We start from the raw sequence: 27,094 nt of genomic DNA on the forward strand, positions 1-27,094 counted from the left end.
GCCCAGGGGCATAGGCACTCTGGAGCATGTTCAAACCTTGAAGCTCTGGAAAGCATGAGGTTTAAAGTTATTTTATTTTAGTACTGTCGGGTAAAGGTTACACAAAAATACAGTAAAATTGAGCACCACCTTTTATAGTTAGCAAATTGGCACTATTCTCTGGCAAAACACACAACGATAATTTTTGCCTCAATAATTTAAAAGGTACCAAACTATTGAGGAAAGATTTTCAATGTTTTTTTTTTCTTTATTTCCAATGGCTCATTTAAAGACAGTTGAATATTAAAAGGATAACAACAAAACTATAAATGAAAATGAGCAATCCAATAGCATTCCCAGGTGGATGTCCGAGGGAGAGCAGGGCATCTGGACAAATGAGGCATGTCCATTACTTCGTGGATATCACACAAAGTGCAGAAAGGGTCAGGAACCACGTTGATACGACAGAGATGTTTTCGTAGGCAATCATGGCCAGATAATAAACGAAACATGGCGACAGATTTCATCCGAGGCCAATTAGGGACATTCAGAATCAGCTCAAACCATGGTTTATTGCTGTTGCGATTTTTGAGTTCTTCGTGAAAAGTGTCTTTAAAGATTTTCTTTATTAAGCTTTTGATGTTACTAAATGGAAGCTTAGGAGATTTTCAATGTATACTCAAGTATAAAGGATAAAATCTAGTATGCATCAGAGATGAAAATTTATTGAAAAATGTTTGAAAGCTATAACTATAAAAGACTGTTAAAAAAAAAAAAAGACTTTGGAAGTCTTTTCCAGGTGGATTAGACAATCTGACAGCTCCAACTCAGCTTCTCCACATTTCTTAAGCATTTTGAAATTTCACTCATTGTGCCAAGAGAAGTAGCCTAACTTTAATAATGACAATAACAACATCAACAGTAACAAAATAACATTATTTACAACAAATAAAGTAAAAATAATTACTTTGGACATAGAAAGACCTGCAATGATTGAAAAATCTGCCAATGTGATGTGATTTGCAGCAGCATAAGTTGTTTTGCTCAAAAACTGATCGAACAACTCCAAGGCTTTCTTGAAACTCTCCTTTTTCTCAGGGCTTTCAGCAGCACCTGCGAAGACTTGTGGATACTAAATGTAACAAGAAGAATTCAATAATAAGATATTAGATATTTCTTATCTACTGGAATCAATGAAAAACTTTATAACTAAAATTTGTCGCTTTAAAAGTTAAAGAATAAATAGGAATAATTTTAAAATCTGATGATGACATGGCCATTGATATTACTCTATTCAGCTTCAGAAAATTATGCAATAATTTTGCTGCAAAATATGAGATTAGAAGTGCATTCAAATTAGGCTCTAAACAAATTCTGTACTCATATTGCATAGTGATATTTAAGCAGTATGAGTGCTAACATCAGGGTTCGAAAATATCATGATATTTTCGAATATATCCGATATTTTGATATTTATCGGATATTTTGATATATAACCGATATTTTCAATCAGCACAAATAAAGTCTTCAAAATTTCAAATGCATCATCAAATCACTCTTTATCTTCTTATATTATTTTTCAATATGTGGACTTAAAATTAAGGTTTCTTTCATTATTTATTTCTAATATTTCATTTTGCATTTTTATGGATTTTAAGTTAATTTAGCATTAATTGTTTTACTCATTTATCTACTGTTAGCTACTTTTACACAATTGTATGATTCAGAAATATAAAAAAAATGTATTAGTCGGTTCACAGTCATAGGACATTTTCTTTTTTTCTGTTCAACGTTTAATATTTAACTTGGCACTTTTTATATGAATTAAAACTGTTAAGTTACGAACAATTTCATGAATATAAAATAAAAAGGGAATATTTTACTACTTTGTTACATTAATGATGTATTAATACATCATAAAAATATAGGACATAACTTTTTGGTTATTCTTAAAAATAAATGAACAATATAACTGCGTTAATATAAATTTTTATACTGAAAATATAGTACATAGTTGAAGAAATAAATATCGAAAATATGATATTTTCAAAATAAATATCGGATATATATTGTGATATTATCATGATATATATCAGCGAACCCTCGCTAACATATAGTGCATTATTATCCGAGCTGCAAATGCACTCCCCCTGTGACTTGTCAATAAAAACATTTTCAAATTTTTTAAAGAAGTACTTTGAAATATGATGCAGGCTTTCTTCTCTGAAAAGTATCAATAAACAATGTTACTTTTACTATTGAGGATGTAATGTTACTCACTGACCTAGAATAATAAACGGAACACACACTCATTGCTCATGGACTTATGTAAAAAGAAATAGCGCCTTTCCTTTAAAAGGTCATTAAAAGTCCATTTGCATTAACTGAAAAACCTGTCTCATTGGAATTAGAGATATAGCAGTGTAAATGTGTGCAGAGTGTATTGTTAGGGATCAGAGTTTGTGCAGATTTTAGGACAGATAAAATATGGCAAATAGAAAATAATAGCTTTTAAGCCATAAAATAATCATACAAAAACTTACTTTTTAGAGGCAATTAAGAATTTAACTACTAACAAAACTACAGTAGCATGCAACTGGCATGTATCATGGAATAAAAAGCAAAAAAATAGCTTATTTAAAAAACAAAAAAACTCCTATTTTATCTAAGATTCAAAACACGAAGGAAGCTATTTGTTTATAAATACTTTAGTAATACATAAAACACATATTTCGTAATTAAAAATGATGTAAAATAGTAATTCAAGTTGAACATACCACATAATCAGCTAGTGATTTATAAAGAGTTCCAATATCGAAGTAAAGCATTCGCTCTATGTTCGCTTTCTCCTTGGGATCATTTGTGTAGATGGAACAGCCAGGTGCATACTTATTCACAAGGTAAGTCAAAATAGCTCGACTACAAGAAGGAAGAATGGATGCATGAATCAAAGAGAAAAATATTTTCCATTTCAATTCCTCAAGTGCAGAATATATCTGATCTAGCGATCAAGGATCGAGAGATATTTTGAGTAGTCTGGAAAAATATTGTGTAATTTTCACAATAAATTCTTCACAACTGAAAAATTTTAAAGACAATAAAAAGCTGCTTGTATATTAGCCAACCTTTAAGGATTACATGTATACATTATGACTGCTTTTTTTACGCTCCTGTCCCTATTTTACGCATTTTGAAATCTGACTGCATACGTTTATGTAAAACTTCTTCGTTTTGGTTTGCAATGTAATTCCATCACTTGAACATCACTAATTTTGTATTTACCAATACAATTCTAAAATATTTTTCTTGATTAACATTTTCCTTTTCTTTTTTAATTTTTCATATTTTTTCTCATATCTTTTGAATGCACTTTCTTTTTGCATCATCATTCCTTCTATTGTACCTCAAATATTTGTTGGATAATAATTTACTTGTTTATAAATAAGTACTAGATATATATAAGATTTTGATTAAAACCTATGTGAAATTAATTTATTTTTAAATTTCTAGTCCCAGATGAGCTAAAAGATCATATCTCTAATTTTTTAAAGATGCAATTTGTATAGTCCAAAATTTTGTATATACTTATATAGAACACACAGAAATAATTTTCATGGAAAGCCTATAACATATTGTAAAATTTGGGGGAAATTTTTGTATGGATTGGGGGAAATAGCAATAAAAATTTCCTGCTCCCCTGTTCAATTCTAATTTTTGTTTGAATTGGTGTTGGCTTCAATACTTAATAAAAGATAGGAGTATAGGTGCAAAACCAGTGATGGATTAACCAAGTTGGAACTGCTGCAATGGGGTCGTTCCAAAATTTTAAAAGTATTTTTTTTCCGAAAGAGCATGCTTAAAAACACAGAATCCGACCATTTTTAAAATAATTTCTTTAAGTTTAATATTTTCAAAAAATTACTTAAATCGGTGCTCTTTTATCATTTAATGCTTCTGCAGATGACATCACAAAGGATGAAATGCCATTCAGTGTTGCCATTCACGGTCCAAAATATTTAATTCGCATCTTTACTCAAGTGTACTGGCAACGATATGGTTGATAGCAAGCATAGAGCGCAATTGTAATTTGCTTCTTGATTATCATAATGTGGAAACGCTGTAGAAAGATGCGCCAAAATGTATCATTTGTGATGTCATAAAAACCACGCCTTGTTTGAAGAATTGGACATTTAAAAAAATTAATTAAAAAATAACTGTTGGTAAAATGAAAGTATTTTCTGAGTCCATGTTTTTTTTTTTTGCTCATTTTATCAATTTCAGTGACAAAAAGTACTATTTTTGACTGAAGGAAACGAAGGAACGCCCCCCCCCCCATTGCAAGGGGCCAAGGCCCTGAAAGAGGGTTAAAAATATATATACAGTAAAACCCCTCCTAACGGACACCCCTCTTATGCAGACAATTTTTAATTCCCCTATTTCAATGCAAATAACATTAAACCCCTTACCTGAGGACACCCCTTTATTGTGCACAAAAAAATCTGCCCGTTAGTATCCACATTAGAGGAATTTTACTGTATATATTTTACATAATTTTGAGACAGACAAGGGGGACCCCAAAAATGCAAATGAGCCCCCAAACCGATAAATCCATCACTGCAAAACAATTGTGGTGAAGACAGGCTTTGAAAAAATAAGTCAACTTACCTTTCCCACAAATAAAATCCATCATCATGCAGAGTGGGCACAACATGCATAGGGTTTATCTGAGAAAAAAAAATGCTTTTACTGAACCATCATTTTAATAACAACAAACAGAACAGAAAAATGGGAAAATCCATTAGTGATTTTAATGCAGTAAAATAAAACTGGCTGGTAAATTTGATACTGGGCCATTAATGGTTTCAGTAACTTTTTTGCCAGTAATACACTAAAGAATGCAAAAAAAAACTCATTTAAAAAGAAATATCTGAATATATTTGGTCTTACAATATTGCTCTTTGCAAAGAAAAATATAAGAAAATAATTTTCAAAAACTAAGCAAGGTTAAAGTTTTGATTAATAAATAACTGAGATAATGTTTATGAATACATTGAACTGGTGCGTTCCAAGCATGACAGACGGGACATCAGAAAAACATTTTGCTTTTAAAAAAATACATAAAACTTTATAAGACAAAAAAAAACACAGACAAATCTGTCTTTTAAGGAGCAATGCTTAAGAAATTGACCTAAAACTGAAATTACATTCTGATTTAACCTCCATAACTTTATCAAATGTATGTGTAACACAGGAGGCGGGAAAAAGTTAACACTAATTGACAAGTACTATAACTTATGTAAAAGTCTGTAAATTGGGGCCTTTAAAAGAATGTTTTTTTTTTTAATCAAAATATTTTGAAGTAATATTATCATCTATAATCAAAACATCATTTTATTAAAATGTCAAAAATAAAGTGCAACAAAAGGGACATGAAATGTAACAGAGGTGGCATTTTTGCTGATTACAACAAAATATCATATTCAAAAATAACTCTTCTGTTGCTTTAAGTTGGAATATTATGTTATATGCTACGTTATATGTGAACATATGCTGCATCATTTTCAAGGATAGGGGAGGATGGGGCACCTTGGGACATAGCCCCAACCCTGCATACCATAAATTTTAAGCTTTAATTTTGCAAATAGAAACTAGCTTTCTTAGGACATCAAAGATGACAGCAGAATCTACTCTTCAGTGTATTTAGGAATTTCTCACTTTAACAGATACGCACTTATCTAATTTTCTCTGTTTTCAAAAGTTCAGAGTTAAAGTAACAAGTGGTTTCATTATTAAAATGTTCACATAGGAAACGAAGTAATTTAAATCAAAGCATGTGGGAATTAAAGCATGTCCTTTCCTCCTTTCATAATAATTTAAAGGTTAAAAAAGGTGTATTATACTGCTAGCTCAACTTTTAGAAAGTTGATATATAATAACAACTGAAGTGGGGCAGGTTGGGACACTGCCCCACCTGTGTACAGTACAGAAAAAGCCAATTTAATTGTACTTAATAAATCTGAGGAGGGTTTAAATGAACTAAAATTAAGAAAAGGCTTCTGTTCTTGAAACAGCAGCAAAAACTTTTCTTTGTAATAAGGTTTCAATTAAAGAGGCTGCTAAAACATATGGGTTGGTCCATTTTTTTGTGAGAAATCAAAATCAGAAGTTTCTCCGATTCATTATAAATTTCAAACATATAATCAATGCATACCTCTCAAAAGCAATTATTTATAATCCAGAAACTTCAATAAATTTCCTTCAAAATTATGTTAAATACAATTGGTAATGCTTTAAGTTTATAAAACCATACACGGTGGTTTCAGTTGGCATGGAATGGCACTATAGCAAGGACGTAGCCAAGGGGGGGGGTCCATGGGGTCCGGACCCCCCCCCTTCCCGAAAGACCACTGTCTGCTTTTTCTCAGTTATTGCACCTCACGACAACAAAAATTTTCCAAAGAGAGAAATTTTATGAAACCCGGTATTTTCCCCTTAAATATTCCCATTTATCGACAATTTTCCCGCGTCCGGGTCAATTCAGAACACGAGAACCTCGTGAAATAACTGCGGGTTCCGAGTTGCCGCCGGTCTCTTCCTGTGTCGCGAAGAATCCGTCCGAAAACGACGAATTTCCAATTCAACCCAACCGGGTTGTGACCTTGAAATTCGGCCCCTCTTCCTCAGCCCACCAAATTGCCATCGGCAAAGTAATTGAAAACAAACATTCCCCAGCCTCATTGGGGTGGTTTTCTTTCTTTCTTCTTTTCGTTTTGACTCTTTTCCCGTTTGGACTTGATTTCCTAGACACATGCTGCACGAAGGACAGCCAGAGTGAGGTGCATCCCTGGTGAATTAGTAATTGAAATTCCTATTATTTTCTATTTTAACACATAGTTTTTTTCTACCACGCGCTTATAGGAAACATATCTTGAACAAAATTGTAATCAGAAGAAAATTAAGTGTACATAAACTAGGTAAGTTGTAGTGTTTCCTTTTAAAGTTTTCTTAACAATACGAGCAATTTATGTGTTAATATGTTTTCCCATTTAAAAACTAAGTTCCGACAGCAACGAAAAAAAAAATTCTACACATTTCGTGTGATTGAGGATGACAAAAAATAAATATTAATTATTAATTTATTTTTGAACTTCATATTTTTGGTATGATTTATTTCAGATTCATTTTATATTTTGATTAATAATTTTATTTAAACTTTTAGTTTATTTTTAACAATAATAGATTACTTATCTCCTCGGAAGCTTACAACTTTTAAATTTTAATCCTGAAAAGTTCGTTTTTTTTTTTTTTTTTTTTTGAACATAAGTGAATAAATAAATTTGAAGTTGATGCAACGAAATTACTTTTCGCTGTATCAAAATTTTATGAAGCGGAGAATGCAATTGAAAATTACTTGAATATTTTACTGTAATCAGTTTATGAAATTGCAAGTTCGGCCATATTAACACATGTAATTTAAAAGTAATTATTAGAAATTCGTACTTTTAAATCTTACTGAAATGTGAGTCTATGGTCCAAAGAGAAGAGCAGCTAGTCATTTTTAACTGAAGAAAAAAATCTTTCTTCGATGTTGTTCCGTTTTTCAAGAAAAGCATATTTGTATTTGTTTCATTGGAATACATTTTCTGATTAGTATTTACCGCCTTTTTACTGAGGAATTATTTAATAAGCGTTTGTGCATCCATCATTAGTAAATTGCGAAGGTAGCATTAAACGTAACAAAAAACGGACATGTGCATTTAACTATAAAATTACTAGGTGAAAGTTTCTGCTATTTACTACGCATATAATTAAAAAAAAGGTCAATGCGAGGTACATTTTCTTGTGTTTTTCACGTCTATATTAGATTTTTTTTTAAAACTCTTAATTTCCTCAAGTTAAAATTATTTGCTATTTCTTGCAATAGAATATCTTTTACTAACATCACATAAAAGAAAGAAAAAAAAAGTCAATACCTACGTTATAAAATATGATATGCTTTCGAGAATACATGATGATTACAAAATCGCTCCTAGAATGGAAGTTATACCAATTTGAAAATGAAAGAATCAGAAGTGTTATTATTGTTAGATGAATTTTGGAAGGTAGATTTAAATCATTACTGGATTTTTAACCACAATCATTCTAAGATTTTTTTACAAAAGATTGTCTTTAGGCTTTTGAACATCAGATGACTGTTGAGCAAAAAATTTACAAACTGATGCTATAAGAAACCTATAAGTTTTGATTTCAAAAATTGGCTAGCTTTATGCATATTACATATTGTTGAAAATGTATCTAATTTAATGCTACTGTATTATCGCAATCGCAAACGGAACGAAGATTACCTTAATGATCAAAATTTGACGTTTGATTCCAAATCATGGAATTTTCGAGCCGAACACTTGCTTACTGCTAATAAAGACAGTAAAGTAACCAAGTTATAATCAAATATTGACACGATAATTCGTAATAGAGTATATTGCCATTTTCCCTGTAGTTGTTTACAATTATATTTTTAATTTGAAAAAGACTGATTTGTACAGAAGTTTTTTTTTTGTATTGGCAGAATAAACTGAACTCGTGTTTGGTGGTGAGATAAGTGGGTGCGATGCCTCCTCTTGATCTTTTAAATGAAACATCAAATTGAAAACATCAGAGGAAAATCGCCAATAATGTTTAAATCATTCATGACCTTATAAAAAACATTTATAAAAAGCAATCATTTGCATTTTTTCCAAAATGTTGTTAAAATAAAAATACATAGATGCTTAATTTCATTCACCATACATTCCACTACTCGACAGGTAAAAGATCTCTCAGGTATTCGTTTGGCTTGACAAAATTAAACCCCTAGTGCAGTTTCGCACCGAAGAGAGCTCAAGTGTCTCCATCTGGTGGAAACTCGGCATCGAAATTTCCTGTGCAGTCACATTCGCGCCTTAACGGTAGCATTTGAAAGACTAGATGCCATATCGGTGGTTCGCACTAGGTCCGAAAAGGCTAAAGCCTCTAACGAAGCCCCATTAGAAAGAAAAAAAAATACCATAACGGATCCTAAGATAGCTTAGTTTACTAATTCGTTTTGCAAAAAAATAATAACAACGATTAAAAAAAAACGGCAATACGCATTTTTTTTTTTTTTTTAATGATTGCAACAAAGGAAGTCTCCATCCATCAAAGAGTTAATAGTTTGTTCAAGTTTTTAAATGATGGTTAGAAATGTTAATTAGAAAACGGACAAAATTAGAGACTTCATTCAATTTCGTATAATCAAAAGAATGTTATAAAGTAGATAAATAAAGAACTAAATAACAAATAAATACCTCTGTGCTGAAACTTGGATTACTGATTATTTGAAATAAAGAACTAGTTCAAGCTTTTTAAATGAAACCTTGCTAATATTTTCGTCGAGAGGTTGGTTGAATTTTGCCAGAAATCTTGTTCAAATCGGACAGGGTGGCGGAATTACGTTATATTGCATTCATAGTTATACATTCGACTCAATAGATATAGATTTCTTTATTTTTTTCAAATAAAATGACTTGTACATCTTTTGTTGAAATATATTACAAAGCATTAATATTTTATTTAACTATTACCTGCGTTTTCCAAGTAATCCACAGAACAGTTTTCGTTTTCCGATTTTCTTTTATTGTGAACTTTTTATTAATAGGAATTATATCACTCATTTTCAAAGCATCAGAACAGAGGAAGCTTATGTGATGAAATTTTTCTATCCATGTATGAAAACTTAGTATGGGAAAACTTTTAGTTTAATGTTAATTTTATAAACTGAGTAATTTTTTTGCCACTTAATGTAAAATTTTTGTTAAATAATTTTTTAATAAATGCTCTATCAATTTCAATTATTTAATTAATTTTAGTTAATTATCATATTTTAATAATTAGTTTTGATTGGATTTATTTTTTAACGTAAATATGAGCTACTAATTTTGCTTTAGCATGCCTCCTCTTTTGAAGTTCGTGAAACCTTGGACCCCCCCCTTAACAAAGTTCTAGCTACGTGCCTGACTATAGTATCCATTATTAAACATTCCTAAAGAACCCTAAAGAATTAAATATAAAGAGTGAAATCTAGCATTTATGAATTATATGGTAAACAAAAATTGACCCATTCCATATTGCTGTAATTATAGCCAAACATTTTACTGAATTTAGTGCGACTATCACGGGGAAAACAGAATTATTTCTGAGTGGGGAGAGTACTAATTAGGAAGAATGTATATTGCGTTTTACATTCAATTTTTTTTTAAGTATGGTGAGCAAGGCTCATAACCGAGCCGACAAAATTGAATTTTTAAAAAACATGACAACAACTTACCGAAACAAATTCTGGTTTTAATTGTTCCTCCTTCATCAAATCGATGTATTTCTTGTTAAGTTTTATTCCCAAATGGGCTGCCGTCAACAATACTGCCATGCAAGGAGGGCTGGCAGGATCGTAGTACAACTCAATGCCCATAGTTTCACGTTTAAAAAACTTTTGCTGCTAATGAACACTTCTGCCACAGTCAAGGACCTTTTCCGGCTGAATGGGTTTAGAAAAACGCGGGACTGCAGCTGCTGTGTGATAAGAAGAACCGAACAATGGAGTTATCATCATTCTGTTTACATAAAGCATGTAGATGTAATGGAGAGGAGTGCCTAAAGCGCTCAAAGTATCGAAGCAGCAAGGTCATTCTTCAGCGTGCGCAAAGAAAAAAAGTAATGTGTTTTCTCCAGTGGTTTTCTCTCTTCTAAAGACGTTTTTATATTTATTTACCTGCTGGAGCTAAAGCCCTCGATCCGTCCATTGAACTATAAGTAAGGTGGAATGACTGCTGCCGATTCCCCCTTTTGTTAAAGACGTGGTCCAGTTTTGAAACAGGTTCTTGAGGGTACTTGAAAGGTGACAGCAGTCTAGACGGCAAAACATAGCGTCTCTCGTATAGGAGCCATTCAAAACGTTTGCTGATTTCATCCGAATTAGTTTATAATTAAGCCAAAAATAACAAAATAAAGTTTCAATGGAAGTTTTTTTATAAAATACTGTCGGCCCCGCTTAATCGAATATCACCTGTTCGTAAAAATATTTGATTAAGCGGGGACATTTTCTTTACCTTTATAAATTGACAACATTTGTCTTAAAGTGTAATAATAATAAATCAATAGCCATAGAAAAGAAATAATTAATATTATCGCAATCGAGTTTTTGAAATAAGCTAAATAAAAAACAAAGTTTAATGATTAGACGAGTAAGAATGAAAATTATAAAAAGTAACTTACAACATGAGTTATGAAATCTTTGCTTTAGCTCCTTTTTTCAGTACATTATTTTTTGAAAAATTCCATAATAGGGTACTGCTTGATGCTTGCTCAAGGTCTTTTGGAAACACTTTTCTGGCTCCTTTTTCCCCCTCCTCGTTTACCGTATCTTATATTTGATATTTATCAATTTATCATCGTCTAATATGTGTACATTTATTTGTGTCATTTAACTTCATTATCTACTGCATTATTATTATTATTATTATTATTATTATTATTTTGTAATGACAAAATCAAACGAATTTTGATAGAAGAGTGGAAACGTTTTGATAGAATATAAATGTTTTTTTCGCCCGTTGTCCGCGATAAATATTACTTTATATTTTATATATAAAGTAATATTTATCGCGTATTATATTGTTCTTACTCAACTTTTTCTGATTGATTCAAAAATTTTCCCAGCAAAAATATTTGCACAAGCTGATTAATATTATTCGATTATCCGGGGAAATTATTCGATAAAGCGGGGGATCTGTTACATTGCGTCTATGGGGAAATATTCTGTTCCGGGAGGTTTTATTCGTATAAGCGGGGTATTCGTTTATCCGTTACCCGATTAAGTGGGGCTGACAGTATATTGTTCTTTCTTTATAAACCTTAATTTTGAGAACAAATATTCAATATATTCATTATAAAAACAGTTCAGGCATCTTAACTATTTCACTTTGCCCCACATTCCCTTACTATGAAAGATGAAGAAAATTATAGACGCATGAAAAATGTTGCATTATTGTATATCATTGTATATAAATATGTATACAATTTTTAATCAAACGATATTTAATAATTAATAATGTTTTGTTTAATCAAATTAATGCAAAGAGTAAGTTGTAAAATGTGTGATGTAATCATATGTAAAGTTAGAAGGAATAAAAAAAACTGCAAAAAAAAAAAAATGTATCATCAAAAGCTGGGGTGAGACCTATCGTAACAAACTTAGAACATGATCCTTTAACATTTCATTCATTTTTACGAAATTTGTAAATTATTTGTTTTGAAAAATTTCATTCTACATGTTTACATGTTATAGTAACGTCGTACTGTATGCAGAAAATTACATTTATTTTATTTTATTTTATATATTTATTCATTTATTTATTTTATTTATTTATTTATTTATTTATTTATTTTTTTGTTAACCAATGATTTCATTATAGTTTCTTGTTGAAGGTATGTTTTAAAAAAATCATTTTGAAGAATATTTTTTCCGCCTTTTAATTGGCAGTACTTGACCATTATAAATAGTCGGCGAATTGGCCGATTAATCGGCGCATCCCTAATGTATGGTCATTCTGATTTCTCTGATATATATTCACTCTACAGAGTCCCGATTTAGTGTAAAGTTTAATAAAAAAAAATGTTGTGAAATTTTAAGTGATATCTTTTGAATGTCGAATAATTTTTTGTAATTTCTATCTTGTATATGAAAAATTAATTTTGTGGAAACATAAATTCGCTAATTTTGTCCTCGGTGATACACTGTGATAGATGGATTTAAAAAATTTCTATTGTGAATACCACGATTCATTATTTTTTTCACTTGTTGTTAAAGTGTAAAAGTTCAATTTCACAATTACAGAGTGTGTTACACATTTAAAAAAATTTCTGACAACAGGGCATAAAATGCATAAAACATCATTTACCCATTCTAAATGTATTGAAAAATTTTAGAAAAAGATCGCACCTTTTTTGATTAAAATTAGGAGTGCTTTGTATAAACTATTTTAATATTCCTTTTTGAACTATATTGAAACATTTTTAAAATGACTTACTAAAAAGAAATAAAATATTTCATTTTTGTTAAAACACGAAATTATTTTAAGTTTATTTGTCAAGCCAAACAGAATGAAAACATTTTGACACTGTAAATAACTTGCGTTGTAATCATTTAATCAGTTTTACAAAACTCTTTCAGTAATATTTTCTGTAGATTCTTTCTTTCAAGGATTCTGAATTTCAGTCTTTTTTTTTACAAACTTATTTTATAATTATGTACTTAAATATCTTCTTAAAACATAAAAATGAAAACTTTATTAATGTTCCTCCCTCTTCTTTGTTTTTTTTACGGTGTTTAAATAATGATTCGAAAAGAAAAAACGGCGTAAATCGGTTCACTAAACAAATACTTTGTTATGAAATCAGGATTCATTTTTTTTTTTTTTTTTTGCGAACCTAAGAGGGATATTATTTTAAATATTGTACAGTTGTGTTTCATATAAAAAAACTCCTCGGTATTTTGAACAAAGCAGATTCCCCTAACCAATTGTCTTGCCGTCTCGACCCCTGTCAAACGGTGAGGAGGAATGAGAGCCTTTTCGGACCGCGTTTTCTCCCTCAGCAGTCATTCCACCTTTCTTATAGTTCAATGGATCCGTCTCTTAAGTGGCGACACGCTCCAGTGTCCGCCATTTTGTGTCGTTCCGCAACTTTCTCCCTATCTCAACAGTAGAAAAATGCAGAGTTTCGCTCATTGAAAAGTATCTTTTTATCAACGAATGTTTGCAGATTTTTGATCGTAACTTATGTAACTGATAATATACATACAAAAATGTTGAATTTTACCTTAGTAAAATATTTTTTTTATTATTAAACCGAATATTAGTAAAAAGGTGTTTTAAAGAAATTTTCGACTATTTTTAAGAGTAATTTCTTTTTTTCCCCCATATAGACCTTCTGAGTTACAAATTACTTGAAGTGTTTTAAATATGCGTTTTATTATTAGAAATTTGGTGTAGTAGAACCAGGGGGGGAAACAGAAAAATCTCTCGGAGGGGACCCGGGAAATTGAATAGCACCTCCTCCTTCTCCCTGCCACATACGGTGTTTCATAACAAAGTTTTCATTACTTTATTTTAAAATGTCTTTTTTTAAATTTTTTTAGGATCCCTTAAGCTAATGATCCACTTCTAAGAACGTACATATTATGTACCAATATACTTTGAATGTGGACGTAAAACATCCTTAACGTTTCAAGCCATTTAAATAATAAACCATAATAATGTTACCGAAATGCTATACAATTAGCGGTTTTAATTTTAGGAACAATGCCGTAGGGTCATTCCATAGTGACTAACGTAACATTCGCAGCTGATATTCAAACTCTTTCTACTTACACCGGCAGTAAAAATGAATGTATTTTGGTTTAATATGCAGATTTAAAATGTACAAGGTGACTATTTTTCATTTCCACCAAGAATTTGAAGCAAAATAAGCGCTGGCAGGTGTTTTTTCACCAAAAAAGGCATTGTGACTAACGTAACATTTTTGCAACCCTGAGAAACAATGCTTATGTTACGAGGCAAATTTTTCTGAAACTTACGCAGGCATTTAAAATTGGCCGATATATTTGTAAGAGGTAAACAATCTATTTTTAAAAATGTACTACAGATTTGTTACAAATGAATCTTTTTTGACCCTTAATGGTACTTTTACGAAAAACTGTGTGTGACTAACGTAACGTGACTAACGTAACCATCGAATAACAAACAATGAATGCACATAAAATACTTTTTATAATTGATTTCTTGCTCTTATATTACTTTTACACTTTTTAGGAACCTTCTTTGTGTTGCATTATGGTTCTTTCTTTACTTTTTTTTCTATAATAGTGTAAGAAATTGAATGGAAGGATTCAGTTCATTTAACTCAATTTGAATGTGCGAAAAAAATAAACAAATAAAAAAAATGCTTTTACAAACTGAATAACATCATTATTGGGCTAATTAAATCCTAAATATCTCTCTTTAAAAAAATTAACTTTATGCAAATTGACAGTTTCACCGAATTCTAGTATTCTGCCGATATACTAGTTATCGTCATAAGAAACTCCGCAGTACTTTTCAATGGCACATTATTTTTTAAGGTTTACTGATTCATCGAACGAATCGTGTTGTGCATGCTTTTGAATTAAAATGTAATATTGAAAAAAAAAATATTCGAACGTTTTTGCAGAATGCATTTTAATTCCAGATATCACCGCAAATGTTTCAATTTCTAAATGATCATTCTTGCATTTTCTGAAATATATGGCAGCAGTTCTTATTGTCACTGTATCATGTAACATCTTCAAATGTTTTCCAACGAGCAGCCATTACTTCATTTTAATAATAGGTGGACATGTATTTTCTAAAAAATAGAGACGTTCTTCTTTGTTAAGACTGTACTTCTATTAACTTAATTCTTAAGCTTGGATTCTTGTGTTGAATGCTAATTCAGCAGGGTACTCAATTTGCTTTACTCACCTTTTTTCTTTTTTAATAATTCTTTAAATTGGAAGTATCTTTACAAAGACCTTTTAAAAAAAAATTTTGAAAAAAAAAATAGAATCGACTTCAAAATTGCTCTAAAAAGTGAAAAATAATTTTATTCTTTAAACACCATCGATAATGCATTTAAACTTAATTTTTGAAGTTGGCGCAAAAACAAAACGTAAAATCCAGTGTAACCAGGCTTCGTTCATATTTTTTTCAGAAAAGCATCCAAAGTTACGAACGAAACATTTATATCTTATTCAAATATGCTGTCATCAATGCATAATGTATGTGATAGTGAAGAAACTGGGCCTGGTTAAATTTATAGTTGTAGTTGAGTTATGGCTGTGAATGATTTTATCTATCGTTTTTGCGCCAACTTCAAAAATTAAGTTTAAAAGCATTATCGATGGTGTTTAAAGAATAAAATTATTTTTCACTTTTTAGAGCAATTTTGAAGTCGGTTCTATTTTTTTTTCAAATTTTTTTTATTTCATTCTTTTTAGTGTAAATGTAGGTATTTCAGAAACAGTAAGCAGTTACCATCACGAAACTTCACCTTATTTTTTCATAAAAATGCTCCATACTAAAAAAAAAAAAAAACTATAAACACTCGTTAACCTTTAAGCGATTGGCATTAAAAACTTATCTTTGTTCCTCTCTGGAATTCATTTGTGTGTTAATTTAATAACAATCATTTAAATATTAAGTTTTCTCTAACTAATTTGCAATTCACAGCATACAAGTTGTTTGTGATGCAATCCTGTACAGTTGAGGCAACCTAACCTGGTAGTATCGTGAAGGCTAAGCAGATCCTGATTACTGCATCACCTCGCTTCCAGGTTAGGTTCACCCCCACTATGGAGCAATGACCCTAAAGAAACTTGATGCTTGCTTCAGAGAAGCCTTTATTCGAAATTATCATTACAATTACTATTAATGTTACTGTTATATGGCACCAAACTTTTATAACAATAGGTTTCATATTTAATCATTTAATAGGGAAATTGCATGAAATTTATGGTTTTTTGACCATAACTTTTTTTCTAAAGAACAAATATGGTCAAACAAAGTAATGGGACCTAAGTTGAGCCATCCCCCATGCATTAAAAAAAGAATCATCAAAATCGGTTCACTAGGTGAGACACTGTGAGTGGACAAACAAAAAAAAAAACATACATACGGTATGAACTGATAACCGCCTTCTTTTTGAAGTCGGTTAAAAAGTATTTTTTAAAGTAAACAGAAGGTCTATACAATAAAATTTTACTGGTATTTTTCACCCTTTATATGTTTTTAATCAATATAGAATGCATGTATATTCAAAATTGTACATGAAAATGTACATTAAATTAAATAAGTTTAAATATTAGCAGTCATTTTTAAAATGTTACGTTAGTCACAGCTCAAATGTTACGTTAGTCACACTATTTATTTTATATCTACTGATACTGAAATAAATATTTTGCACTTTTTAAGATGATATGATACAGATGTAAGAAAATAAAAAGTGCTGTTTGGTTCAATCATCTGGTTTAGTTTTTAAACAGAAAATAGTACATTTTCGTGACTAACGTAACGTAAATATTTTCAGTGAAATAACCAAACTAATTAAAGTACTTATCTTATAATGTATGCAAAAAAACCAGTCAATTTTATTCGGTCAACATCTAATCATTTAGAATAAATTTAGTTCTTTTAAAAATTTGCAAAAAATTTTACATTACACAAGAAAACGTAGACGCATGTTTTTTGCACATGCTAAGCCTTTTCTACAACCTCGCACGTTTAAAGCCAGATGAAAAATACCGAATGAAATTTTTGCAAACTATTATTGGATTTATGTACTAGAAAGTATGCTGAATGAAATGATAGGTCACAATTAAGGCTTTGGGGAAAAAAAATTTCTGAGGTTGAGGTTGACATTTCTATGGAATGACCCCGTAATGATTATAACACGAGGGCAAGGTTATTCAATAAAAAAAAATACCCATACCTCATTTGAGGTTATAATATTATTTTATAGTATTTTAACTATAAAATATTAAAGTAAGATAAGACAAAACAACGTTAGAAGAAGCACAAATTTGTAAATAACAGCAGACACGTGTTTCGGCGTTACAGGGAACGCCTTTTTCAATGCAAAAATAATGAGCTTATGGATTTATCTTATAAAATATTATTTGATTGAGAAAATCATAGCTATTAAACATATAAGTTTTACTGAAAAATTCAGGACAATTTCTGTGTGGATTTCGAAGCAGTTGCTGATTGTTCTTGAAGCCATGATACAGTTGAGATAACATATTCATATTACATACGGCCTCCATTAATATCATGGTTTTCTCAAGAAACTACGATATGATTTCTTTCATTTTGCATTTTTTATAAGCTGAATAAGAAAAAGCTATTATTTCGCAAATAGCTTCCTGGATCAAAATAATTCTTTTAGGCACGCCTGCACATTTTTTGAAGAATGTTAGTTATTGATTCCCTCAAAGAAAAATTAATGAACGAATCGCGATATTACGTTCCCTTGAATTCAAAACCAGCGAGTTAAATGTATATATGTATTCTGCCATTCTAGGACTCCAGTATGACTTCTTTAGCAAACAAAAATGCTATTATTCAAAATATGCTCTATGTGTGTTTTGTGTTCTGTTTAATTTACTATATAAAAAAACGCTATGGAGAAGTCAATTAAAAAATTGTGAATAAAATATTTAAATAAATTCATCCTTTTGGGGGGCACGGGCCTCCTCCCACCCCCCTTAAATCCACTACTGAGTAGAACAGTAGTGAGCTAAATTAATTATGTCATAAATTATTTGTGGGAAACAGTTTGAACTTATTCATGCAAAGCAGTATCATTTATATTACTAATGTGTGTAGTTTTCTTTCTTTCTTTCTTTTTTTTTTACCAACACTTTCTTGTTTCTCATGACGATTTTACATTAAAAAATGCCTTTCATTTAAACCTAATTTTTAAGGATACTACAAATTCTTAAAAATTCAAACAACTGATAATAAAATGTAACCAGTTTTAAATCAATATTTAAAAAAAAATAATTGAAATATTTGATACCAATAGGAATTCAAATAAAAGAGTGCAGATTACATCTGTGACGAACTGTTATAAATAGTAATAATGAATTTGTAAATTAATGGATACTGGGATAAATCATATATATATATATTTTTTTTATTAAAAAAGTTTTCACATCAAAATAAAAATCAAACGAAAACAGATTTTTTCTGGGCAAAAAAAAAAATAAAAATAAAAAATAAATAAATAAATAAATAAATAAATAAAATAAATAAAATAAATCTTCACGTAATTATATAACTTGGCTTGAGTTACATGTTACTGTAATCTCAAAGAAGCTTAATTTTTTTAATGAATAATTTCATACTTTTAATATCTTAATTTTTACGCGCAAAATAAATAAATAGTTAACTTGGCAACACACTGAAACTCATGGCTATGACACAATTAAAAGCAAAACGACGTGTTCTTAAAATAATTTTGCTACAGTTATTGAGACATTTCGAAACTAACTAAACAATAGAAAATTTACATTAAAAATAAATAAAATAACTAGTATATTTAAATTTTGGCGTTTTTGTTATCTTAAACTCAGAAAAATCAGTTTTGAAAACAGGGCAAATATTTTACTACTGCTAGCAATTTATTAGGTGCGGTTACATAGTTGAGCGTTACAATATTTGAAGGAACTATTTATGATGATTTTAGTGAATGTCCTTATTATCCCATGAAAATTAACAAACCATCAGACAATTTCATGAAAAGTAAAAAATATTACAATTTCAACAAGAGTTTCATAAAGTATCTGAAATTGCGCAGCAGTATTGATGAAAACATTTAAAATACATAAATAATCTTTCAATGTACTTCGATATAGTAATTTTGAACTGTTAGAACATCTTAATGCACTACAACAAAGGCATCTTCTCATTAAAGATAGCGTTTGATGAAAAATACGAATAGCAAAGAGAAAATATCTAGTATTCCGCACAGTGAAATCACACAGGCAACGACACAAAATGGCGGACTGAACCCACGTGACTACCCGCCTCCAATCGCAGTCGAAAGCGGCGCGTAGTGCATGGATCAAAGTGTGTCGCCACTTAAGAGACGGATCCAGGGCTTTAGCTGGAGCACCCTCCCCATAAAGTAGTATTACATATGAAACGTTAACAAGTCTTATAGTGCTAGTTTTTTTTTTGTTTTTTTTTTTTAATTTCTTGGGTCGTTGGGTCCTTTAATAAGGTTGCGGGTCCCCCCAATCTGCAGGGTTTTCGGGTACGCAGATCCGGGCAGGGCCGCAGAGAGTCAAGGCGGGCCCGCAGTTATGTTGCCGGGCCCCTCCCCCCCTAAAAAAGAAAAACAGAAGAAGAAAAAAGAAAAGAAAAGGGGGGAAAGAAGAAAAAAATGAAAAGAGGAAAGAAAGGGGAGGGGGAGTCAAAACTGCTCACTAGAAAAGAATTAACTCTATCTTAAGTGCCACAACAATAAATACCAAAAGTGTAAATTTTACTTAACCTTTACGTTTTCTGTTTTCTCTTATTCGGAATTTTTCTCTCTCAACCCTTTTTTCTTTCTTCCTTTCTTTTTTTTCTTTTTTTCTTTTCTTTCTTTCTTATTTTTGCGTCCAGTGACGCCGCCCCCCCCCCCCAAGGCCCGGGTCCCTAGTTTCAGACTAGGTTGACATGGCCTCTCGTCGGGCCTGGATCCGGGCCTGCCTTCTTTACTGCAAGCAGACAACTGTCAGTATCCGCCCCAGGAGCAGTTTTTCCAGATGACATCATTGTAAAACAGGCCCGGATTGACCAGGTCGGCGATCACCGAGGGCCCCCCAATTTTTTTTTTTTTTGGCGAAAAATGATTTTTCAGTTCTTTGATTTAGTTTGTAACTTTTTCTATCTACTTCCTTTTTACTTTTTACCAGTATTAGAGATGTTAAATTTCCGGAAATTTCGAAATGGTGGAAAAAAACCGGTTTTTTACCGTTTTTTTTTCAGGAAAAATTAGAAAAAATGGAAAATTTGATTTTTTTATAAATAAAATTAAGGTTTCTTAATACCTCTGTGTTTCTTGGAACATATATAGGGTTAAGCATTAAGAAATATATGCTATCCACACATCTGCTTGACAGAAATACACATAAAGGTAAGATTAATTGGAACAAAAAAAATTTTTTGTTTTTTAACTGAGAGCTTTCATGATCAAACACCAGAAATAAGTCAAGTCGTCATTCAACCAATAATATTGGATAATGTGTGTCTAATCATAAGAATTACGTTTTCTATTTTAGTTTGCCTTTAAAAATTGAAATTTTCGACTTTCAAGCACGATTGTTTTTTTTTTTTTTTTTTTGAAAGAAAAATAATACAACGTAACTTTACTGTCTGAAAATGAAAGCTATTGAGTTTTGATTTTTTCCAATCCAATCTCAAACCAAATCAAAACTAAATTGGAGTTTCTTAAGCTGAACCAAAACTTAAACTGGAGTTTCAGTTTATTCATACGGCCGTGCTAAGCACAGCAGCAAAAGTAGTCATACCAGCCCTTTTGAACAAATTTAAGTTATTATAACCAAGTTGTTCTTCTGTTTCGCATTTTACTTAATAAATAAAATGTTTTAGGGTCATTTGATCAAGGACTATTGTTTTAAAAAATTCTTTAAAAAAAAAGACATCTGAATCAAATATATGGAAGAGACCAGGGCCGATCCTAGCAGGTGTGCAGGGTGCACACCGCACAAGGGCGGCCAAAGCAAGGGGCGGCCGCGGGCCGCATCATATAGTTCTTATAATCAAGCAAAACTCCTCAAGAATTTCTCACAAGATAACTTACAGTAAGTCGAATAAATATGCTGAATTTTAAATGTTCAATTATCAAAGTACTTAAGTGTCGATTTCCAGAAAGCATAGCATAGTTTAAGAAAAATAGAATGTTAGGGAACATTTTGTTGGTTTATTGTCTATTAATATCTACTCTTTACACACATGCTTCATTTGGTTGCAAAATTTGTGAGAGAACCGTTAATCAGGCATGGATACAGGGGAGGAGAAATGAGGGAAATGCCCCCCCCCCTCCTGAAACATGAAAGGGTGCCTTCTAAAAGGAGCACCGAGGGCGGCCACAAATGTTTACCCCCCAAACTTTTAATTGACCTAAACAATGAAGACACATTTTATTTATAAAAAAAGAAGCTATACTGATTAAATACTCTCGCAAGCATTTCAAAAAACAAATTCTGTGTTCAACAATCATGGATGCGTGGAGAGAAAGTGGGAAATTGCGACTCCCCTGGGAGTCAAGCATATTTGAATGACGAACTAAAATTTTGTAATTTTACCCCTTTACGGCAATTTTTTCTAATTAAGATCCCGGATGAACTGCCCGCTTTCTGATCAGGTAGGAGGACAGGGCTCTTTCACGGGGAAGCAAGCTTAAATGTAACTCCAAAACGAAGATCCAAAAGGATGCCATGACCTCCTTGACGAGAGTAAAGAAGGCTTAAAAATGCGTTTCTAGGACTTAAATTTCGGAAAATTTCGCTGGTTGAACCACCGATCTTAAGGACCCTATTAAGTCTCTGATTCACCCCTTCCACCTTAACTCAATCAAACATAGCCTAAAAATGCTGACTCTAAAATTCAAAACGCGTTTTCAGAGGACAGCTTTTCCAATGTCATCAAAAATTGCTTAATGACATTTTTCGGATTTCTTTTTCGAAATTTTTGCGATGGAGGGCCCGAAATTCATTCCTAAACATTTCTACCAAAGGCAGTCTCAATTAATGTCTTTAGAGTGGCCTCTAATCCCACCCCCTCTCACTTAACGTATTGAAAGACAAACTAAAATTGCGTTTTTCAAACATCAGTTTCAAGAACTTTCGGAGAAGGACCCCGGATCCCCCTTTTCTCCAACCCTATCACTATACACCTCAAAATTTCGTTTTTAGCCGGTTCCGTGGAGCCATAGAACCCTTCCTGCCTAAACTAGCTTGAAATTGATTTCAGTTTCAAAAAACAGTTCGTGAGGGCACACTGAACCCCCGCCCGCTCTTAGTCTCATCGTTCTCAAACAATGCCTAAAATATGAATTTGGGACTTCAATTTCTAAGAAATTCTGGATTAGAACTGCCTGGCTTATGTAACTTTTTACGGCGCTATTGCATACCCATTAATGGTCGAGGTGAGGTGGACAAAAGTCAATTGTTATATTTTTTAGATATTAAAAATTTTTTTATAGAAAAATATCCGAAAGATCCACCGAAGTTTCCCAGTTTCTTTAACGTCATCAAAGATAATATATAATTGCGTTTTTAGAAATATCCGCTTTGGAGCTCCAAAACCCTTCCTTCCCAGAAATAGCCCATAATGGATTTTAGTTCCGAAAAATATTTCGGTTCAGAACATTTTCACGTTACCCCTATCGTTTTCAAATATAACCAAAACTGGGTTTTTGAAACTATAGAGCCGAGGAATACCCGGAGGAAGGCCGCCAGGTCACCTACAGTAAGCAAAGACAGCCTAAATTTACATTTTAAACTTCAGTTTCGAAAACTTTCAATGGGAGACGATTGAATCTCCCTCCCTCTAACAACGTCAACAAAGGTAATCCTAAATTGCGTGTTTAAAACTTCAGTTTACGAAAATTTTCGCGAAGAGCGCGATCCTTCCAAAGCTACGCTCACCAAAAATAGCTTCAAGTTGATTTCAATTTTGAAAGAATTTTAGGAAAGAGCTCCAACATTACTTTCCTCTGAAGTCTCGAAAAAATTCCTAAAACTGCGATATTTGACGTCAATTTTAAAAATCTCTCCATGCACCTTGAATATACCCGACTTTTTTGTCCTTGCAACCGAATGCAACCAAAGATGAACTAAAACTATTTTTCATACGCCAATTTCGATAATCTTCTCGGAGCAATCCCCCCTCCTCCGTCCTTCCTCTGATGTCACCGAAGACAGACTACAAAATTCGTTTTTACGATTGGTAAATTTTGGCATCTATTACTTTCTTCAAAGATATAAATTTACCTAAGGAGTTTCTTACTATAAAACTTTTCTTCCTTCTTATAAGTTCATCATTCTTCTGTTTTTTTTTAATTAGAACTTGGTATAGAAATTTGAAGAAAGATTTATATGGATGTTAAAGATTAATCAAAATATGCAAATTACTCTTGAGGGGCGGCACATTAGGTCCTTGCACGCGGGCGGCCGACACCCTAGGATCGGCCCTGGAAGAGACACACTTTAAAATACAGTATCTCAGCTTGAGCCTAATTTATTTTTGTTTCTCACTTTATTACAAAATAATTTACAATATATTAATCTTGTTTATGTATTTTGTTTTTCGGTTTTCTTACAATTTTAAGCAAAATACTTGCTATTTTAAGTTGTTAAACCTAGTAGAACGACAGTTCGTTTGCTTGTTGTCCCTTGACAAACAGTATTTGAAATGATTGAAAAGCGATAGCTTTGTGCAAGGTAAATTAGATAAAAATGGAACAACGTTTAAAAGCACAAAAAGGATAAAAAGTTTTCAAAAACGCAGACATGTTTCGGAGACAATAGCCTCCTTTCTCAGTGCGAAATGAACAAATGGATGAATCAAGATCAATTCGTATTTCTAGAATTCTCGGTAAGTTTGACTTTCGCTTAATTTACAGACCCATAAATAAACTTTCTTTTTCCAAACTGAAGGACCCAATCCAACCACTTCATCAGTGGGGCATATATCACATTCCTTGTCAATGTAATATTGGTTACGTGGGACAGACAAGGCGTTCACTTAAATTTCGTTTGAAAGAACATGAAACCACGTTAAAAAACAGGAACTGAACAAATCTTCAAGTGCTAAACATTGTTGGGACACAGGGCACAATTTTGTCTTTTCGAAGGCCAAGATCATTTGCAGACCTACAACAGTAGGTGAATTAGATTTTCTGGAATCCTTTTACATTCATAAAAACTTAAATAATCTTTGCAATGAGTCTTTTGCTGTTCCGCATTTTTCTCCAATCTTATTCAATCTTACATGTTAGAATTCGTCATATTTTGCCTCAGCACTCGCTGATAGTTGAATGGTCAATGTTTTTCCTGTTACGCATTTAAACTCTCCCCTGACCTTGATTCATCCATTTGTTCATTTCGTACTGAGGAAGGAGACTATTGCCTCCGAAACATGTCTGCGTTTTTAAAAACTTTTTATCCTTTTTGTGCTTTTAAACGTTGTTCCATTTTTATCTAATTTAGTATTTGAAATGGCATGTCGTTTCAAGTGGCTTGGAAATGATAGTCGGGAATGTGTACGAAAACGAATAGTGAACATTTCAGTTAATCGTCAGGTCATCCAAAAGTGAGTTCAATGAAATCCTTGTGTTTTCACGATAAAAGTCGTAAGATGGGAATTTGTAACCGATAAGTGCGACTAAGGGAAAAACAACTCAAACAGAAGTTTTACGAGTTCCAAAAAGTTCAGGCATTCGTATGACTCCAAAGATGCCAGAAACGTTTGAGACGGGCTGCAAGTCCACGCTGGAACCTTTCATTGATTTAACGTTCAACCGGCTCACATCCCCTAGAACAATAGGATTTGGTCTATAGACACTCCAAGCACCTTAGAAAGTAATAGATATCGCCAAAATCTGAAGTCGGGCTTGGTCTGAGATGGAATCAGCACAAGCGACATAAAATCTCTAGTTTTTTTTTTTTTTTTTTTTTTTTTTTTTTTTTTTTTTTTTTTTTTTTTTTTTTTTTTGTGGATGAGGGCCGTAAAATGAACCAAAAAATGACCCAAAGGACATTTTAGAAGTTATTGTACTTCTGTGGGCCTAAGAGCACTTCAGCATTTTAGACTGGACATTTTCCTTTAACTAAACACCGATTCATATGACCAAAAAGACAAGAGTGGTGCAAGGCGCATTGTTTTTGACATGATATCATCTTTAGAGCGGACGTTCTACTCGCTCGACCTTAATCCCATTTATTACACTGTATGTCCTATTTTGGAGTCAAAGGTCTACCCTAAACACACATAAAATTGAACTCTCTAAACTAACTGCTTTATAGGGAATAGGATAGATTAAAGGACTTGCTGCCCTTGAATGAAAATTTCAATAAGCAGTTGCATCTCTGTATTACTGCAAAGGCTGCTAGTTTGAAACCAATTAAATTTATTGATTGCTAAAGGTCTTCTCATATTATTATTTTTTGTGTTTTGTTAATTTATTTGTTTTTAATAGAGTTTCTTGGAAAATTGCTTGTCCGTTTTTTTTTTTTTTTTTTTTTTTTTTTTGCCGCACCCTGTACATTTGGTTCAAACAGTCAGCAGAAACATAGTTTTGTGATTAAAATTATGCTGTTTTGTTTTATAAGAAGGAAAATAAATTCTTCACTAAGGTTATTGGTTTAAGCTTTTTTGCAAAAAGTATTATTAAACATTTTTTGATCTATATGCAAATTATATTGTCATACAACAACTTGCATTAATGTTAGACAGTATTTTACATAAAACAGGGGGGGGGGGGCAGGAAATTGCATCAGAATTTAGGCGTGAGAAATTTCTAATCACTTTTTGCTCAAAATTTCAATTAAAATCTGAAAAGTTGAAAAAATTCTTTTTTTTTTCTTTTTTTTCAATTTTTCCGAAGTGGAAATTTACTCTTTCGGGAAAAAAAAACGTTTTTTTTTTTCGTTTTTTTTTCGGAAATTTTCCGGTTTTTTTCCGACTGTCCATCTCTAACAGGATCAAGGTCTAAATACTGAACAGCCCTCAAATGGCTAAAATTGTTTTTGCCAATGACTAAATGTGTAAGATTTAACTGCATGGGGGCCTCCAAAACTGTCTTGGCATAGGGCCCGCCTCGGGGCCGGATGGGTCGCAAGGATTTAAAGGGGCCCCGCCAAACAGTAGCGAGTTTTAGGGGGGTCAGGAAGCCCGTGCTCCCTCCCCTAAAGGATGAATTAATTTAACATTTTTTATTTATTATTAATTAGTTGACTTCTCTATAGCATTTTTTAAATACTTAGTTCCTAAAAGAGTCATTTCGATCCAGGAAATTATTTGCAATAAAATAAATTTCTTTCTCAGCACAAATCATATGGTAGTTTTTTAGTAAAACCATGATACTAATGGAAACGGCATGTGGCATCAATATGTTATCTCAACTCCAACATGGCTTTAAAAACAAATCAACAACTGCTTTGAAACTCACACAAAAATAGTTTCTAAATTCTTCATTAAAACATAAATGTTATGAAGTTATGTTTTTCTCTAAATTATATAATATTTTGTAGGCATAAAATTAATTAATTTATAAAAACTCAAATGAGGTATTTGTTTTATTTTTAAAGAACCTTACCCACGTGTTAAAATAATTACGACAATGTTTCTAATTAAAACCGTTTATTGTATAGCATCTGCATCTCGGTGACTTTATGTTGGGTTTAGTATTTAATTGGCTTGAAACATTAAAGATATTTTGCCTCCACATTCAAAGT

General features: G+C 31.8%; 1 protein-coding gene across 1 annotated transcript in view; it reads right to left on the minus strand.

Annotated features, from left to right (window-relative positions):
- The window catches only part of LOC129220944 (uncharacterized), a 53,345-nt gene that overhangs the window by 1,930 nt on the left and 24,321 nt on the right, over positions 1-27,094 (minus strand). The window contains exons 7-10 of the mRNA XM_054855378.1: positions 10,322-10,480; positions 4,645-4,703; positions 2,757-2,898; positions 947-1,111 (exon numbers count right to left, since the gene is read on the minus strand). Coding sequence (XP_054711353.1) covers positions 947-1,111; positions 2,757-2,898; positions 4,645-4,703; positions 10,322-10,480 — 525 coding nt within the window. The remainder of the gene's footprint in view (positions 1-946; positions 1,112-2,756; positions 2,899-4,644; positions 4,704-10,321; positions 10,481-27,094) is intronic.

This window comes from Uloborus diversus, chromosome 4 (assembly GCF_026930045.1).
Source record: "Uloborus diversus isolate 005 chromosome 4, Udiv.v.3.1, whole genome shotgun sequence".
Classification (NCBI taxonomy): Eukaryota; Metazoa; Arthropoda; class Arachnida; order Araneae; family Uloboridae; genus Uloborus; species Uloborus diversus.